The 17,724-nt window shown below is 38.2% G+C and overlaps 1 protein-coding gene across 7 annotated transcripts in view; it reads left to right on the forward strand.

Moving 5' to 3' along the window:
* LOC129774817 (probable G-protein coupled receptor Mth-like 1) overlaps positions 1-17,724 on the forward strand; it is a 379,271-nt gene that overhangs the window by 343,396 nt on the left and 18,151 nt on the right. For all 7 annotated transcript variants that reach the window (XM_055778805.1, XM_055778810.1, XM_055778807.1 and 4 more), the window contains exons 5-6: positions 12,053-12,228; positions 12,943-13,081. In XM_055778805.1, the coding sequence (XP_055634780.1) occupies positions 12,053-12,228; positions 12,943-13,081 (315 nt within the window). The remainder of the gene's footprint in view (positions 1-12,052; positions 12,229-12,942; positions 13,082-17,724) is intronic.

Genomic DNA, 17,724 nt, shown 5'->3' on the forward strand with positions numbered 1-17,724 from the left:
CGTGTTTATTTTTCTCAAATTGCATGCGAATTAATTCGCACGGATGGTGTGGGTTTTTTTTAAATAAAAATAATCCAATCAAATGAAGCGCCGAAGTGTGGTTAAATCGGACCGGGCCAGGAATTTCCACGGCCTAGTGCAGTTTATTTCTGGATTTTAAACATTCGTGGAATGTCAATTGGCGATGCACAGGATGATGACGATGATGGCCGGAGGATTTTTGGCGCCACGAAGGGGGATTGCCAAGCGAGCGCGCAATTTGGCAGCAGTGGATCGGATTTGATGGGATGATGACGGAGGTGTCCGAAAGTGGGACAAGCCGTTTCTCCAAATGAGATGGCTTATTTGTACAAATGTCGGTATGACCACTTGAAAGAGATTTTGTTTAACTACACTAACCGTATGTGTGTGGTGGGTCCGCGGATAGTGTTTTGACAGCGCACAAGAGGTGTTTATCCAGTTGATGGGGCCGCTTGTTTACTTGCTTGCTCGCTAACTGCTTGTCGACCGGGCACTGAGGATTCGGCCTGTGTTCGTTGTGATTGATTTCCCTTTGTTTTTGCGATGATTTCAAGACAACATTGATGAAGTGGACTCATATTGATTGCTTGTTCCTGGAACCGAACTAATTGTCGTCATTTTATCTATAATAAATAAGTGCGTCGAGCGCTCTTCTGGAAAGTGGCAAAAAACGAGGGCACATCGTTTTTGTGGGATTTCTCCACTGAAATTGGTCTCCGCGCCAAGAGTCATATCTGCGCGTGAAGGTGTCATTAAGATAATATTCTTATGGGGAGAGAAAGAGAGTGAACAACATAACGGATCGCAATTTGGTATCGGAAATGGTGGCAAAAAAATACACCTAAGCGGTGGCAACAACCCACGGTGGCAACTAAAGCTGCTATGGCTATGGCTGGGTTTAACGGCCGTATAAAGTAATGAAGGTAATTGCCCGAATGTAGGAAGAAAGTGTCTTTGAACCTGAACTATTTACTGCTCGACGGAAATTGAACGAACGAAGATGTGGGCTAATGAACTCGGTGCAGATGGCGAAGAGAAGAAGCTGTTAAGGTGAAGATCTTTTTTTTTTGAGGAAAAAAAAATATTGATAATATACGAGCCTATACGGAGAGATGATTAAAATTGACGGTAGGAAAAATGCACCCTCTAATTACCTAACGATCCGTTCGTGGGAGAAACGACCGTATAAAATTGCTGATTTATTCACCAACTGCCAATCCACAGCGGAAACTCACAAACACGACCAAAACGTTTGCCTCGTAAATCAAAAGCGACCCACGCAGCAAAACGATGCAAATAGTCAAAACATTGAGCCATTATTCGATCATAATAAACCAATTGCACATTTATAATAATGATACATAATGGCTGAGCTTGCGATAAACGGATCTAAACATCGTGAGAACGTGGTTTGTGGGCACACCCTCGCCGGGCAAAGAAAGCGCAAACAAAACAAAAAATAAAAATTCAAACAATACGCGAATACCCATCGTTTTAATCAGGTTCGGATCATTCGGCGCTTCGATACAAATCATCGAAAACGAAGAGACGTGAGATGAATTGTCGATTATTAAATAGTTGTGTGTGTGTCTTCATCTTCTTCGGCAAATGACGGAGGGCACGTGAAGGAACTTGCTTAATCGAACCGCGATGCTATGATTTTCTAAATTGTTGCTAGCGTAAGCACGATAAAATTGATTGCTTTCGTTATTTCTTTCGCTTGAAGTTTTGTGGCGCGATGAGGGAACCCAGTAAGGCCACTGACGGAACCAGGAACAGGTCGATCGGTGAATTTAGAGTGATGTGTCTTCATTTTTTTGTCCCTATGTGAGTACATTACATTACGGGAAAGGTAATGATGAGGCAGCGGCAATTACTGGAACGGGAAGATTTACGATGGGATTCTCGGTGCGTCTCCGCGCTCCGTTGAAAGATTATAATGTTCGTTTGATGGCGCGGATAAATGGCGATTTTAATGATCTGTACCTTTCGAACTGAATGTCGAAAGCAGTTGCGTTGGCCTGGGAAGATCGTGTTCATTCTTTAGTGTCTGTTAAAACAATTGACGTGAAATATGAGGTTGGTTTTAACAACGTCTAACGGTTTCCAGAGCTGTTCTCTATTCTATTTCCTTTTCAGGAACTGTACGGAACATTATGTTTTTACGATTTTGGATTGAGTTTATGAAGTCGCTACTTCTACAGTTATTTCTCAGTTACCGAATTGAACTTCTTCGGACGATGTCTAACAATAAACACCTTTGTATATCACAGGTCACCGGTTGAATGGCCGGACTTTTTGTACCCTGATTGAAAGCAAAATGCTATAGTAAATTCACGCAACGAGTAATTTTTGTTCTTACATTTGGTTACGCTCGGACATCTCAGAAATCGGCGGAAATCGGTTATCTTTTCCTGCACAAAATTCAGAACCAAAGGAGAGGCCACTTAGACTTCTTGGTTTGAGCACTCATGCTAACATTGACTAAATTTAGTACGAAACAGTCTTATGCAATTTTTCTTCATTGTTCTAAAAATGTACTGATTTTTGTTTCCGAACTCACCAAAAATATACATATATTTTTAAAATTTTTATAGACTTTTAAAGGTCACATTTTTTGTTGAAAGGCACTCCATAACATTCTACTTTTGCTTCAGTTCAGTAAATCCCTTGTATTTAAACGGATAGCTCCAACTATAGTAGATATATTTGCTAGTTGGTTTGCTTGTGAAGAAGTTGTCTGTGATTACAGTTTTTTTTTTCCGAAATCCGTAAACAGGTCCATGAGATTGTGTATGACAAACTTAGAGAGTTGGTCATAAAAGGGTCTATTTCATATTTTCCCAGCAATCGACGTCCGATACTAACAAAAAAAATTTTAAAAATTTATCAGGCTTATTACGCATGTGTTCTGTAAATCTACAATCTGTTCTCAAAGAAAGTATTCCAAATCATAGATATCACGGCGAGTGTCTGTTTCCGTTTTCTGTGTCTGTTTTCAAACGTTGGCTTAGCGCAATTTTTTATCATAAAACGGATAGGCTTGCGTATTTTTGTGGAAAAATTTGTGCTCATCGTGGCTCACACTAGTGGAATTTTCTATTGCAACGCATATTTTAACTAGTCGAAGTAAGAATAAAGGGTGTGTCACATCAAATTGCATCACGGAAAAAACGCTGTAGAAATTTAATTTTTAGGAATTATATCTTCAGCTTTCGCTTATAATCAGATAAGAGTGTATAGATCACGTTGGCCATGCTTCCCTGTAAATTTTTCGTAAATTTGGAAAAATGTCATCGAACGAAAAAGAGCGTCGTGAATTAATCCTGTGCACTCATTTCGAGAATCCGGAGTTGTCACATCGGGACATCGGTAAGATGCTGGGAATCGTCCAATCCACGGTCAGCAGAGTACTAAAACGATACTTCGAGAACCTAACCATCGACCGGAAGGTGAAGAACGGCAAAAATGGATGCTCCGTCAGTGAAAAAGATCACAAGCGCGTGGTTAAGCAGTTTAGACGTGATCCGAGAAGTTCGGTCCGGGATGTCGCCAATAAGCTGAATTTGTCAAGTTCATTCGTCCAGCGGACCAAGCAGCGGGAGGACCTGCGTACATACAAGGTTCAGATAGCTCCAAACCGCGACGAAAGGCAAAACATGGTGGGGAAGACGCGAGCCCAGAAGCTGTACACCGAAATGCTGACGAAGCCGCATTGCCTGGTAATGGACGACGAAACCTACGTCAAAGCGGACTTTCGTCAGCTGCCGGGCCTGTTGTTCTTCTCCGCAGATGACAAATTCAGCGTTCCGGAGGAGATTCGCAAGCAGAAACTATCCAAGTTTGCCAAAAAGTACATGGTGTGGCAAGCGATCTGCTCTTGCGGAAAGCGTAGCGCCCCCTTCGTGACCGGCACGGTAAACGGGCAGGTTTACCTTAAGGAGTGCCTACAGAAGCGCTTACTACCACTATTGAAGCAGCACGAGGGCCCGACCATCTTCTGGCCGGCTCTCGCTTCGTGTCACTATTCAAAGGACGTGTTGGAGTGGTACGAAGCCAACGGGGTCACCTTCATGCCAAAGGAAATGAACCCGCCCAACGCGCCGGAGCTTCGCCCAATAGAGAAATATTGGGCGATTATGAAGCAGGCCCTCCGGAAGAACCCAAAAGTTGTCAAATCGGAGGCGGACTTCAAGAGAAAATGGATTTCTGTTCAAAAAAAACTACAACCTGACGTTGTACAGAACCTTATGGACGGGGTAAAGAGGAAGGTGAGAGCATACGGGCTTGGGCTCGAAGTATGAATAAAAAGAAAATGCCAAAAGTTGTTTAATAGTTTTTATTTTACTGTCTAAAATTTTCAAAAGGATCGGTATACTGGGCGAATTTCTACAGCGTTTTTTCCGTGATGCAATTTGATGTGACACACCCTTTAGTACGAGAGAAACGGGCCCTCCACTATTAGAGCTTGATGCATACTGAACGTAGGAATATCTTGAGCCACGCTCACTGAAGCGCTATTTCAAAACGTCTGCTTCTTTCTGGATAGCCCTCATATCATATCCGCCGCCTTGAAATACCTCCAAACATTTCATAGTTCTAGAAACATGACTAACTGATTGTTATAGTTTACTATATCTTAACTTTTGATGCAGATAGTAATAGATAATAGATAATCGTGTGATGATTGTTGTTGCAGTTTGCTATCGAAAACTGCTCCACATTAGAATTTTTAGTTTCCATCAATGGTTTTTTTTTGTGATTGGACGTAGCGTATTGATATTTATATATTTTTGTTAACGGGAGGGAGGTTGTGTGAGAATTTATGAATTGTTTCCGTCTTAAAAGTGGCGTCGAAGAGCAACTCATATCAAGCTGGATATGAAGAAAATGACGAATTTCATGCCAACTCGACTGGCCGTTGGCAGCACCATCTCAGATGGCAGTGAAACGTGGTGGGTGTAAAGACATGGGTCATTGAGGCAACTTTGCATACTTGAAATATTCGAAAAATAATTAGATAATTAGAGCTTTTTGGAACTTTTGCCAATTTTTTTTTCTTAAATATATAAAAACTTATAACTTAAAAACTACGATACCTACAAAATTCATGTCAAGGGTGGAAATGTAGGAAATTGTTTAAATTTTTACGAAAAAATACCAAAATTTTTTTGGAAAAAAAATTCGCTGAAAAAAAAAGTTATTTTAAAAATTAAAATACTTTTTCTCAAAAATTCTCAAAAATGTGTATATATGTAAATAGTAAATTTCCAACAAATCGTCCATACATTGGAAGATGTGCACTTTTACAGAGAAAAAGTTTTTCTAAGAACAGCTTTTTTATATTTTCTTTGAAAGGAATACAACTAATCCTAATTTAGTTAAAAGTCAAGATAGTGATATAGTGTAATCGACAAAGTTTTAGATCTTATTAAGATGTGGACTTTTCTATCTGTTATCTTCTTCTTCTTATATGGCACTAACGTTCCTAGAGGAACTCCGCCGTCTCAACGTAGTATTACTTTCATTAGTACTTAGTTGAGATTTCTATGCCAAATAACACGCCTTGAATGCATTCTGAGTGGCAAGCTCTAGAATACGCGTGACCACAGTGCAAGTCAGAGGAAATTTCTTTGAAGAAAAATTTCCCCGACCAGAACGGGAATCGAACCCGAACCCCCGGCATGTTAGGTTTGACGCTAACCACTCTAACCATGTTATAGTTTTTGGATTATAAGTAATTTTTGTATGAAGAATCATGAAAACAATAATGTTTTGTTCGTAACATTTTTGTGTGTAAATTCTCACGTTTGACATGTTCCTGACATGCTTCCAAATAGAGAAAAGTTTGCAGAGCATGCAAATTGCGATAACTTATACATAAAAATGTTACGAATTAAACACTAATAGTATTTTTCAAAGAAAAAAATGAAAAAGTTGTTGTTCGAAAAACTTTTTCCATGGGCCTGATTCTCGAATACACTTCACGGTGGAAACGAAATAACGGCACGCCATTGAACTACGTTTTACGGGTTAGTGAAGTGTCGAAGATAATGATGAGTTTTCAGGCAGAATGAGCACTTTTCAAATAAAAAATCATTAATGAAAAATTACTTCTTCGTATCAAACTGGTATTCAATGTGAGTGGAAAACTTTGTTTTCTTCATGTGATATAATAATCTCATACAAAAATTTAATCTGAAGATAATTTGATATTATAATGATAAATTTAGGGGGTCTTCGTAGCCTAATTGGTTGCGTGTCCGCTACTAAGCGAACGATCATGAGCTAATAACTCAGGGCCCCTCAACTGACCATCTTTGTGTGTTATTCTAGCTACTACGTCCACACAACAATCATCATGTGTCGGTAATCCCAGTCCCTTACCGCTCACATTACGATCTGCTGTATCGGTAATTGGTGCTAATTCTAACACAGCAATGGAAGCCTCATATCAGCAGTCCCGTTGTGAACAGTCCAACTGTGAACATTCGAACAATAGGAATATTCTAACGCCGAAAAAGGCGGCATGTGTTGTGTATCGATAGAATTGGAATATTCTTAGGCCTAAACAGCTACTGTGTTATACATAAAAAAAAACAAATGTTTATCGATGGATAGGAATCTTAAGCCTAAATAATATACAACAATAGTTATCTTAACATAAAAATGTATACGAATAAATTCGGCTCTGTGACAGCTGAATTGCTAAATGAGCCTAATAAACGGATGGGATAAAAAAAAAATGATAAATTTAGTGGGAAACTAATCTCGCATCCAGATGTCGACACCGCACCGTTGTCATCGCGAATGCGTTTTATACCGTTTCCAGCGTGAAGTGTATTCGTAGTGTATTCGAGAATCAGGCCCCATGTAAATATGCCCATCGTCCGATGTATGGAACACTTGTTGGAGATTCTAAGGGCTATTTATATCTTTTTTTTCAGAATTTTAAAAGCATATGTTATCGAGAAAAAATAATTTTAATTTTCAAAATATTTTTTTCCAATGAAATTTTCTTCCAAAAAATTCATTGATAATTTTAATGAAAACCTAAGTAATTTTCTACATTTCATTCTCTGTCCATCTTTTTGTAGATGTTATAGTTTTTAAACTAAGATTTTTCAAAAAAAAGTAAAAAAACTCAAGATTTAAAAAAAAATGCTTTCAGAATTCTGAAAGAAAAAGATATAAATAGGCCTTAAAATTTCCAACAAGTTTTCCATACATCGGACGATGGGCACATTTACATGGAAAAGTTTTTCGAACAACAACTTTTTCATGGTTTTCTTTGAAAAAATGATATTAATGTTTAATTCGTAAAATGTTTTGTATAAATTATCGCATTTTAAATTCTCTGCTAACTTTTCTCTATTTAGAAACATGTCAAGAACATGTCAAACGTGAGAATTTACACACAAAAATGTTACGAGCAAAACATTATTTTTTTATGAGTCTTCATATAAAAATGACTTATATTCCAAAAACTATAACAGACAGAAAGTTGACGTCTTCGACAAAAGTGCACTTTTTAATAAGATATAAAACTTTGTTGAATACACTATATCGCTATCTTGACTTTAAACAAAACTAGGATAAGTTGTATTTTTTTTAAGAAAACGTGAAAAAGTTGTTCGAAAAACTTTTTCCCTGTAAAAGTTCCCATCTTCCGATGTATGGACGACTTGTTCGAAATTTTAAAGGCTTCTCATATATATATTTTTGGGAATTATGAAAAAATACGTTTATTAGAAAAATGAATTTTAATTTTTAAAATATTGTTTTTCAGCGAGATTTTTTCCAATATTTTTGTGGTGTTTTTTTGTGATAATTTAAACAATTTCCTACATTTCATTCTCTGACAAGAATTTTATAGGTATCGTAGTTTTTAAGTTATAAATTTTTGTAAAAAATTAAGAAAAAAAATTGTTTTTTTTTTCCAAAAAGTAGTCTAATTGTCCTTCGAATATTCCAAGTATGCAAAGTTGCCTCAACGACCCATGTTTTTACACCCACAACGTTTCACTGCTATCTGAACTCCTAAGACGAGTTGGCATGAAATTCGTCAAATACTTTGCAACAATGGGAGCTGTATTCTTTTGCGGAAAACTAATGGTTTAAATGTGTTCCGATGCGGTTGCTGTCGCCTTCGCCGCCATCACACAACCGATTCGGCTCGGATTTTCTGTTACCGTTCTGCGATAGGTGCTACATAGTACAATTTGTAGATTTTTTTTTGGGAATGATGTTTTGAGGGTTGGAGATGAAAATTCACTGTAATAAAACTGAAAAAGTACCTGGATGTTCAAAAGTCTCAGTGTTTCAGTTTCGCTCCAGACAGCGAGCAAGATTCATTACATGTTAATGCTGAAGCTGAGAGTAAATTGAATTTTTTATTGTATTGCTGTTTTGACAACGATTTGCGCTGCTGAGTGCAAGCATTAAATTTGCTTACAGATGTAATTCTACTGTTGAGAAATATGAATAAAAATCAACATTTAACATGTATTTACTTATGTATTGTTTTCCGGAACGCTTGTGACTCGACCAATCATCCAAATGTTCATATCCATCGCACCTATTAGAATAATGAAAACAATATTCTTTTCGTAAGAAAAACCGATACATATTTGACTGAAATCATATTATTCTAATTATTGCAAAAATCATTGCTATTTTTGGCTACACTCTTTATTCTTTACTAGCTGACCCGGCAAACTTCGTCCCGCCCAAAATTTGTTCTTTGTTATCAATACCTTCAAACATTCACGTCTTCTAAATAAGCGCAAGTTCATGAGTCCAATCGCAAAACTGTTCATTGATTGATCTTCTAATCGACCCCGTTGAATTTACCTTTTACTTTAAAATTCCTAGTACTTCTAATTTCTAGTACTTCTAAAACTCATCATTATAATATCAGGTTATTTTCAGACACAATTCTCGTTCAAGATTTTTCAACCACTTGCAAATAACATGTTTCTCCGTTACATGGAATAAATGTTTGATACAGAAAACATGATAGAATAAAGACGGACCCCTTCCCTCTTCTCCCCTTAGAGAGGGGAGAGGAGTGTCTATTCACCATAGAAACGTTTCGAGCCCCCAAAAATCTTTACATGCCAAATTTGACTCCATTTGCTTGATTAGTTTTCGAGTTATGCAGAAATTTGTGTTTCATTTGTATCACAGCCCACCCTTAGAGAGCGGGAGGAGTATCCAACCACCATAGAAACACTTATTGCACCCTAAAACCTCAATATGCCTAATTTGGTTTCATTTGCTTGATTAAATCTCGAGTAATGCAAAAATGTGTGTCTTACCACCATAGGAACATTTATTGTACCCTAAAACCTTCACATGCCAAATTTGGTTTCATTTGCTTGATTCATTCTCGAGTAATGCAGACATTTGTGTTTCATTTGTATAGCAGCCCCACCTTAGAGAGGGGGAGGGGTCTCAAACTATCATGAAAATCTTCTCCGGCCCCAAAAACCCCTACACACCAATTTTCATGTCGATCGGTTCAGACAGATAGACAGACAGACAGAAATCCAATATTTATTGAACATATTTTTGGTGTAAACCATGAATATGCATTTGTAAATCAGTTTTAATGTAGTCAAGTGAGAACAGGTTCTATTGTATCCAAAAATCAAATTAATTTAGCGAAACAGTACCATTTTGAGTAATGAGACACTGGTCAACAAAACTTAAGTGTTCAGAATTGAACAAAACGGTATTACAACGGTCCGTCTGAATTTACAGTTCATTCCCCATGGGATCCAAAAGTCGGCGGAACATTTATCTCGAGAATTATACGGGCGATTCAGCTGAAACTCGATTACAATACGTAAATATGTGTTCTCTAATGCGTAGCGTAGCGATTATTCAAAATTGTAAAAATGGTGCCTGTATGATTTTTTAAAATGTTTTTTTTCCATTTGAAATGCTCATTTATAAAACAAAATATCTCAAAACTACGCTACGCTAAGCGATAGGAAAAAATAAAATTTTAACTTGCTGGAATAAAATCCGCCAAATCTGAATTTCTGGAAATAATTTACAGCGATGTTAAAAAAGCAAGGTTTCGAGAAAAACGCAATGAATGAAGAGAATTATTTACAAATGGGATATCTTTGTGCTCCCGTGGCCGAGTGGTTAGCGTCCCACATTATCATGCCGGGGGTTCGGGTTCGATTCCCGTTCTGGCCGGGGGAGTTTTCGCCAAGGAAATTTCTTCCGACTTGCACTGTCGTCACGCGTATGCTAGAGCTTGCCACTCCAGAATGCATTCAAGGCGTGTTTTTCGGTATAGAAATCTCAACTAAGTACTTCTAATAAAAATGACGCAAGTAATATTTACGTTAAGAAGGCCAAAGTTCCACTGGGAACGTTAGTGCCATCCAAGAAGAAGAAGAGATATACTATGCTTTCACATTTTCGGTGTATTATGCATAGTGATTTATTTATCTGCTATTCACATTTTAAATTTAAAAAAGCTATGATTAATGCTTGATAAGATGATATTAAATAGCAAGTTTCGTCCACTTTCTTCCTGTTTCTATCAAATGTCACGAATCGCTATTCATGCAAACCGTTTTGTCAACTCCATACTGTGGTTTATAAACTGTTTTAGCATCTTAGCTGGAAGCACACCTCACAATGGAGCTACAATTCTTCACGATGACACCTCAGACTGCAAACTTTCCGTTACTTCAATTAAAAACTTCCTCTGTTTTCCGCAATGTTTTAATTGAGAAAATTCTTCACATTTCTTCAACGATGTCCCTCTTTCCTCCTCGTTTCCCCCCGTATCAGTATCAGTTGTGTCGTGCAATCTTTGAAAACCGCTTTGTTGTACATAAATTCATTGCGAACTTTTACCTTGTCCCCTCTTCTGGGTTGGGGCAAAGCAAAAAAAAACTTCTCATCATGCGACTAGCCGAAATAGTGTGAAATTGGTACAGAGTCTCTACAGCTCGCAACGCTCTACCCGCTACCAGAAGTGGGATTATGGAAGCAATTACTAGCCCCCGAGAAGCGCAACATCGCAACGGCTTCGCGCCGCGTTTTGTGCGCTGCAATTGAAGGAGAAAAGTTAAATTAATTAATTCGTTTACTCAAGGCAGCTGTAGCGGAGCGCGCGGTACGCGAACTCTAAGATGATGATGCATTTCTTCGGATGTGGGATTGCGTCGGGAGGTATGACGGTGAAACGGTTGAGGGTTCATTTAAACAAGATGATGGAATGAAAGCGAAAGTGGAATTATGCCTTCGCGACATCTAGACCGGCAGGCTGAAGAGATGTTGTAAGATGAGTTATGGGGAAGTGCGGCCAGTTTGGTTTGATCGAACCATATTGGGAAAAGGGTTACCCAGTTGTATTCGCTGGCAACGCTGGTCCGGGAATTTTCTTCCGCTTGTAAATTGTTCAGTCAATCTTAATTTGCAGTGAATTTTATATTTGATTGATTGCTAGCACTGCATCTTACGATCTGCGTTTAATTGTCGAGAGAAAGAGAGAGTGTGTGCGAGATTGCTTGACACAAGTCGGTGTGAATTGTTGTTGAACTACCAATTAAACTCGTTCTTCTTCGTTTATCCGCCCGAGGTGAGGAATGCAGCTGTTGCGTTTCACTCAACCGGCAGGATCCGGAACCATCTCGGAAGGAAGAGAATATTGAATGCTGTCGCACTGGCTTGGCGAGTCGGTTGCAATTAGTCGCATGGTGAAAGTAAAAGTACAACCCTGAATTGGCAGACTAAATAACAGCAGCAGCAGCTGTCTAGACTGGCGGTTTTTCCCTTTTTTACTCTCACTGCTCAGACCCAGAATAAAGTACCACTGCAAGCTTTTCATTCTCGACAGAAGAGATTCGCCACAGAATGCAGCATCCAACTGTTGTGTTACGCCGCCTCGATTTATCTATTTCTGGCCCGAGCCAGGCACAGGTCTAAATGCTTTCCCTTTTTTGCCACCCTATGCAAAGCCTCATATACTAATCTGTTCATTTTCCCTTTGCCATTTCAGTGATTTACGCCCGACGTCGCTGGAGAAAAGCCAGGAAATTTGTCGCTTGCGGATCTACGAAGTCTACGCCTGGGGTGTGCCACTGGTCATTGCCGGCGTGGCAGCGATTCTAGACAACATGCCGGACACCGTCTATCTGCGGCCTCGGTTTGGCGAGCGAACATGCTGGTTCTATGGTGAGTGAACTGATATTTGACATTGGCTAGCGAAATCTAATTTATCTCCCAGACGGCGCGTGAATGGAATGTTAACCCCCTGCAGAATTATCTACGCGGGTCCCAGTGACCCAGTAACTTTTAATGACGCACAGAACATAAACCAAACAAAAATAAGCCAAACTAATTGCTAAGCCGAAGAGTCGTATTTACACTACACTCCTCACCACTCCTCACACGACAAAAACATTAAACATCAGCCCGGGGCCGAGTGTTTGGTTAGCTGCTGCTCGATGGGGATCTCCCCAACCTTTCGCAACTTCATTAATTTGTCAAACGTCCATTTTGGTCAACTGCTGCTGCTGCTGTTGTTGCTAAGGGGGGAATCAATCAACTCTCCCCTTTTTTTCGTACCAGCGTCGGTACGAGCTGTTCTTTTCGTAATTAATACCCATTCCTTCGGTGGGCACCACCGTCATCTCAATCCGTCGCCGGAAGATCTGAGAAATATGGTGACCTTCTCTGGCTTGTTTATTTTTGCACTCGAAACCGTCCATTATTCGGTTGAGATGCAGGGCGTTCAAATTTTCACAGATGGGTAATTATAATAAAAAGAAAAAATCACGAAAACCTAAGACACCCTGTAACGACGGAGCTCACCTGCTGCTGGGTGGCAATGGAACGCACATTCACGACATACCCATTTTTTTTTGCTTGTCTCTCCTATCCCCGCAGGTGACATGGAGATACTGACCTACTTCTTCGGTCCGGTCGGCATTCTGCTGTGCATCAATTTGCTGCTGTTCGCCTCCACCGCCCGGCAGCTGACCTGTGGCCTATGGAAGCGGGATGATGTCAAGTCCACCACGGAGCGGTAAGTCATCTGAAACGAGGAGCAAACAAAGCGTTGGTAGAGAGTATATGAACATTGAAACTGACTGACTGAAATCCGATCACACAGTGGGAATGTTCTATTAACGAGTGTTCTATTGCATGAGACTTGTTTGTGTTCTTGGCGAGACGAATTGTGATTATGTTTGCCTGTATAATGCACGTATTTATCAAGTATTAAGTATTAGTATTAACAAATGCACTTGCACGTTCTCGTTTTGAATTTTCTGTATTATACACACATTTTTATTTAATTTTCTACGTGAGGGTTATATTTCGATTTTTCAGCAAAAGGGCAATTACCGAGCCAATACATAATATAATATTTGGGAATCAATGCTTTCAATAGAAGATGTCTGTAAAATGCGATTTTGTGCCCGGTTTACTCGTTTTAAATAATACGAGAACTGGAGAAATATAAAAATAGCGCTCACGAGTCGCCTGTTTGAGGCAATTCGTCAGAAAGAGCATACAAAATGTTATAAATAAAATGCGATTAATCGAAACAATAACTCAACAATGATCATATCAACTATCTCCGCTGTCCGATCTAACTGGACAATGGAAAAACAGAACGAATACTCTTACGCCTAAATAGCTACTGTGGAATGTAATGTACCATATGCAATAATCAAAATTAAGAAAATGATTGAGGCGAATGCCAAAGACTTGTGGAAGAAAAAGTGGAAGTTTTGTCATCCGTTGACATCCGCCCAAAAGAGCAAAATGAACATATAATCTATATGAAAAATCCGTAGCTCGCGCGAGCGAAAATAGAGAATTCATTCGGAATTGATTAGCCAATGTGAACCATTATTTCGAATTCCACTATTATAAATAACCAGTCATTAGTAAACATACCCTGCGCTGCATACGAGTTTGGCTCTCTTGGTACGAAGTGTACCAAAATCATAAACACGAGAGCGGGGTTTGCACACGGCGCAGAATTCAGATACTAAAAATCGCTTCTCACTTTTGTGATACGCGCCTCATTGTACACAAACACATCAACTTCTAGCGCCCGTTTAGTCTTCGCTCGTTCACGCATTCCCGTTTACACTTCGCATTACTTAAGGTAGGGGAAGTGGGGGTATGCCCGACCCCCTAAGGAAAAGTATTGTTTTGTGAGATCTGCGGGCATATATTGATATGTTTCCTCCACAGAATCATTGTCTAGTTCGTTTGCCATGAGATATAAGGAACATCAGTACATTTAAACGGTAATTTTCTCAAGTAATAGTCAATTTAGAAAACTGCCATAAAAATGAAGCTCATCAACCAGTGCGGGTAAAACCGGCACCCCATGGGGGTAACACCGGTACCCGACGGGGTAAGACCGTCATCTCAATTTCTCAATATATATACTTGGCAACAGATGAACCAGTTTGAATGTGACAGTCGGCAAATAGAAGGTATTCTAATTCTAAATGTCGCTGTCGAGTATGATTCGGATCGTTCAACCGATTCCGGAGATATGGTCGGAACAGGTTCCGATGAACATGGAATATTGAGAAGAAATCACCAAACCACACCACAATTCAATTACAAGTTTAATGGAATCTAGGACCACATTGAACACCTACCGGTGGTCAGTTTTTCTTCTTACTTGAATCAATATCTGTCATACGACGCTTTTAATCACACTAGGATTCTACTTGAAATCACAGAGAAGTATGAGTTCATGACTGTAGGTGAATTATTTCAGGTTTTTGTGATTATGATGGCAATAAAACTAATTAAATTATGTTTATTTGTAATTAGTTTATTATTTTCGTTATGACCATATAGCCATTATTTTTCGTTTAATGATGAAGTTCATTTAGTTTTATCGAACAGCTTAAATCCAACATTAAATTTACATCAGTAGTTCAATTCACTCAACCGGCCGACAACTTACGAACAAGCGATTCCATTTCTTTCAGCAAGCTCGAAAGCTAGCTTCCGTACGTCGATCTTCGTGATGTCATAAAATCGGTTTTCTAGGTCAAGTAGGTGCAGCATGATCTTCCTGCTCCACCGTAAATTGGGTTTTCTTGGTCCTAGTTTCGAGCTTACCACCTTCTGAAAAACGTGATCATGTAATGTAGACCTGGGTATTCCAAAAGTCGTGAAAGCACGTTTGATAGAAACTCCACTAGCAGTAGCCTCTTTTGCAAGAGTGAGGTTCTCCTGGGACCAACTCCCTCGATTCGTTTTCCTTTGGTTGCTGCGAGGCATCTGAAATTGATGGAAAATATGTCTTAGAAACCTTCAACTAAACGCAAACCATGCCGGGATCCCCCACTCAAAGGGTGACGGACTTACCCCGACAGCACACATTTTTTCAAGAAGACTATTTCTATTAACTTATTGCTTTAACTTACCTCAACTCGAATCCCAGTGATTGCTAACAATCCAGGGGACAAACTGTAGAGTAACGGAAAAGAATTTGAAACCGCGTTCAACAATAAAAGCTTAAACTTCACTGACGAAAAATTACATCCGGCTACATATCATCGGCATTCGAGTTTGTTTTGATTTATATTTTTACAATTGACGGATCATGGTGGTTTCGTTGTGATTGAAAACGTCTAAAATAATAAATACTAACATGTATAGTATTCAAAAACGTAGTTAATCAGAGTTTTCTAGTAAAACTCAGGGGGTGCCGGTCTTATCCTCAGTGGCGGGCTTACCCTCGCTTCCCCTAGTACATATTCTAGTCTAGAAATCTGAAAAAAATTTAAAATTTTTTTCTTCATATTTCTGATGTTTAGGCATTCAAGAATATACGCTAGAAAGGACATTTCGAAAATCCCATTATTCACCGAGTTAGAGTCATTTTAGTGATGCGGTATCTAACCTGGTACGGCCATAACAATGAACTTCAAACGCGTTTTTCTCGAAACAAGGTTTTGCAAACTGGCGTACACGATATCTCAAGTTCTACTGAACCGATTTATGTCGAATTTATATGGATATACAATCTGCAGGCATCTCTCTATCGCATGAACCTCTAAAAAATATTTTTTTTTTTCAATTTTACTATTTTAAAAAAATCGTAAAACGTAAGAAAAAACGTTTTAAACCGCATCTTGATTTTCAAACGGCCGCCATTTTGTCAAAAAAGATGCGATAGCGGAAGCTTTACTGATTCAGAATCTGTTCGATTTTTTTGTTCCAGATAATCAGAAGAGCTGGAATCGTGTACGCCATGGCACAACTTTTTTAGGGACCCTCTCACTTCATCAGCTCTTAATTATTCTAATTTTGAATGTTTTTTCTCCTTTCCACTTTTGTTTTATTGTTAAAAGATAGATGAACAAATAATTATATTATTGATAGTAAAAATATTCTTTGTTAATAAACTCTAGAAAACGTCCGAAATTTGTGTCTCTACACTAGAATACCCCCTTAAGCAAAGCATAAAAACAACAGCGCGCCTCCATACCAACCGCAGACAAACTAGATTCGATCGCGGCCTAGAGACCATTGTATAAACATGGTGCACAACACGGTACATGAATACGGTGTGAACCTTATAGCGAGCAGTGCTGAAAACAAAACATCTCGAATGTGTTTCGGAGCGTGCTCATTAGGGTGGCAGCGAAAATGGTCATGTAAAATTTCGAAAAACCGACCATGTACATTTTGTTGATTACATGAAAGTTTGTATTCCGTTTGGGTTGGAGGAAATATGAGTTTTCCACAGCATTTGGGAATTTTTTGACGCAAGTGTAACTTTTGAAAAGGGCGTGTCGATTTTAGTAAGAGAAATCTTTGATAATTTATATCTCAAAAACTATGAGTCCTACCGAAATAATGTCTTAGAAGGAGTTATAGAGTATTGATGTCCAAACGTGAAAAAATATACACTGACATACAAATTAGTACAATACAATTTACAAAAAAAAAACTTTAATTTGAAATATCTAAAATACATATTTTTAAATTTATTTTTATTTTTCATATAAAATAGAAGTTATGTATGTAGAAGATTTGAAAAAATAGGCACAAGATGGTAAAACTATTTTTTGAATTGATGAATTTTTGCAAACATAATTTTTTTTGTGTTTGTTATTTTAAGCCACAAATTATGAACCCTGATGTGATTCAAAATATAAAAGCTCTTCATCGATTTCCTTCAAAATGCAGCCATTCTCGAGATATTAAAAAAAATATTTCTAATTTATTGTCTTTTCGTGTTATACCGCCATGTTCATGAAATTTTATGAATTTGCTTATAATTTTCAACAACTTTTCCAAATACATCATTATGGTAAAAATATATGTTTAGGAGTTACGTTGAAAAACATTTGAAAACATGTGGGTTAAAATAAAACGTAGCGATAGCGAGTTTTACCATCTTGGACTCATTTTTTTAAATTTCTACATGACTTCTATTTCATACGAAACAATTAAAAAAAATTAAAACTACTTATATAAATTTAAAAAAAATCTAAATTGAAAAAGACAATAAATTAGAAGTTTTTTTTTTCAAATATCTCGAGAATAGTTGCCTTTAGAAGTAGATTGATAAAGAGCTTTTTTATTATAAATCACATCAGGATTCATAATTCGATGTTTCGAAAATTCATAAAAAATCATTGCTCCACAAAGTTTGTCAAAAATAGTTTTACCAGTTTT

This window comes from Toxorhynchites rutilus, chromosome 3 (genome assembly GCF_029784135.1).
Source record: "Toxorhynchites rutilus septentrionalis strain SRP chromosome 3, ASM2978413v1, whole genome shotgun sequence".
Taxonomy (NCBI): Eukaryota; Metazoa; Arthropoda; class Insecta; order Diptera; family Culicidae; genus Toxorhynchites; species Toxorhynchites rutilus.